Below are 2,541 nucleotides of genomic sequence, written 5' to 3'. Positions count from 1 at the left end.
GTTCTTTCATCATTTTGATGGAAACTGATTTATCTTTTAATATTTTTATTTAATTATTTTATAATAAAATTTATTAAAGACTTATTTATTTATTTAATATATATATATATATTAAAATTTGATTAAAATTAAAGTGACAAAGAAATAATTTATCTGTATTTTAAAAACTTTTAAAATAATAAAAATTTATAAAGGCCAAAACATCTGATTTGAAATTTAAAATTTGTTAAATTTAAAATTTCCAAAACATCTCACAAATAAATAAATAACCATGCTTCATACATTGAGTTCATGTTTGTATTAAACAAATAAATAAATACATAAATAAAATTAAAGAAGTGGCATATAAGTAAGAATGAAGTAATAAGAGATGAGCATTGACCTGAAGATTCCAAATGCAAGTTGGAAGATACCAGCAATGAAAGTTGCAGTTAGAAGTAGCTGAGTGTATGCAACAGAATCTTGAATGGGATCTTTCAATTTGGAAATCATTGAAGAAAGAAGAAGTGAATCCACTGCTACATTCCCAATCACTATCTCTCTTGAACTCGTAAGCATTGCGTACATAAGAGGTGGCCCAAAACATGTATCTGTCTCAAAACTCAACCAAATTGCAAATTATGCGCTCTTTAGGATTATCAATTATAGAATTCACTTAGTCTTTTAGTATAAAAATATATTAGGTGTATACTAACTTTAGCTATTAAAATTAGTTATTAATATAGAATATACACTAAAAAAAATTAAAATATATATCTATACAGAAATATATAGTGGCTAATTTTAGTATATAAACAATATTTTTGAAATGAAATAGATCGTTAAATAGGACACTTACTTTGGTTTTATCTTAACTATAATAATCAATTTAAAACGAAGAATACAAAAATGTTCAATAATATCGTGACTTGGAATGTGTTTTCATATCCCTTTATAACTAGTTATATGCAACTTACATAAGCCATATTCGGGACTTAGCTGAGCCAAAGTAGCGAATCCTACACACTGCATGACCCAAAGCAACCATTTCAATTCAATAACATCATTGTAGTGAACATAATACACAATAAGTAACGACAGGCCTCTCATTTATATTTATTCGAATTGGTGTTCTTAGAATAAGGAAAAAAAAGTATTATTTTAGTTTTTAATATTAGATTAAATTTTAATTTAATTTTTAATATTTAAACATTTTATTTTTGTTGTAAAAAGTTTTAAATAGATTTAATATTATTTTATCATTAAATTTGATACAATAGTTAAAAAAATAAGTGACATAAATGTTAACAATGACTATGTTTAGTTTTGAGAATACGATAAGATAGGATAATAAAAAAAAGAATAGAGATATAAAAATTAATATTTGTGTATTTTGTTTGATGATAAATTGAATATAAGATAAAATAAATAATAAAAGTCTAATTAATTTTAATTTTTTCTTCACAAAAAATTTTAAAAAATAGAATAATAAAAATATAATTATAAAAAATTAATATTGACAATAAAAAAAATAAAAAATAAGTTGTGTTCCAATTAAGTGTTTTTTGTGTTATTTTTGACAAAAAAACATAAAATACACTAATTCAATATCTCAAGACATAATATTTCTATCAATGTCTCATTTATTAAATATAATCTTGTATTTCTGTATACATGTTTCAGTATTCTGTGTTTATAAACAAAAGCAACCAATTTTATTAGTTAAATTATATCATTTTATTTTTCATGTATTAGAGAAACAAAACTAAAACTTTTTTGTAACACTTTCTTTTTTTTGTTCTCTTTCTTGCATTGAATCCCAAAATTTTAGAAATCAATAATTAACACTTTAGAATTGAATAAAAAAAAAAAGGTTTTTACATACCAATTGTTAATGAGTCGATTTTACTTATATAATGAAATTAAATGTTATTAACTATTCAATATACTAATTATTTGTGTCAAATTTAATAATGAGATAATATTAAATCTATTCAAAAATTTTTAACATTAAAATAAAATACTTAAAATGTTATGAACTAAATTAGGACTTACCCAATCCTTTACTCAAGAAAATTATGTTACCTTATATAATCATATATTCAATATTCAATGGCTAAAACTATTTATGGCTCCATCCTAGCATGTAGGGTCTTTGTACAGCTCAAATTAATTTTGAATAACGTAACTTTTTCTTTTTGGTATTTTGAATAAAGTAACTATAATAATATAATTTTTTATCAAAATAAAATATAAATGAAAAGTAACTGTTAGACAATTTTTTTTGGGGCCACTTTTAGCTCTAATAATTAATAATATATTGTTCCAACTTTCATAAGCTAGCTTTCGGTTCGTAATGTCCAATTGTCCATCAAAACATGCATATTTTAAGCCTGAAATACCGAGATAAAGCCCAAATGGCCTAATAGCATCTTTTAATTTGACATATCATATTAGGTCCATGCCTAAACCCGATTCATTCACAACCCACAAAGAAATTAAAAAAGAGAAAGGAAAAAAAAAGAAACATTCTTGTACAATAAAAAAAATCAAAACCCACCA

At 22.8% G+C, this 2,541-nt stretch overlaps 1 protein-coding gene across 1 annotated transcript in view; it reads right to left on the bottom strand.

Annotated features, from left to right (window-relative positions):
* LOC107469228 (early nodulin-70-like) overlaps positions 1 to 2,541 on the bottom strand; it is an 8,658-nt gene that overhangs the window by 4,842 nt on the left and 1,275 nt on the right. The window contains exons 2-3 of the mRNA XM_016088606.3: positions 957 to 1,005; positions 383 to 590 (exon numbers count right to left, since the gene is read on the bottom strand). Coding sequence (XP_015944092.1) covers positions 383 to 590; positions 957 to 1,005 — 257 coding nt within the window. The remainder of the gene's footprint in view (positions 1 to 382; positions 591 to 956; positions 1,006 to 2,541) is intronic.

This window comes from Arachis duranensis, chromosome 10, assembly GCF_000817695.3.
Source record: "Arachis duranensis cultivar V14167 chromosome 10, aradu.V14167.gnm2.J7QH, whole genome shotgun sequence".
Classification (NCBI taxonomy): Eukaryota; Viridiplantae; Streptophyta; class Magnoliopsida; order Fabales; family Fabaceae; genus Arachis; species Arachis duranensis.
Note: the sequence above shows the minus strand (reverse complement) of the source record. Positions and strands in the feature narration are given on the sequence as shown.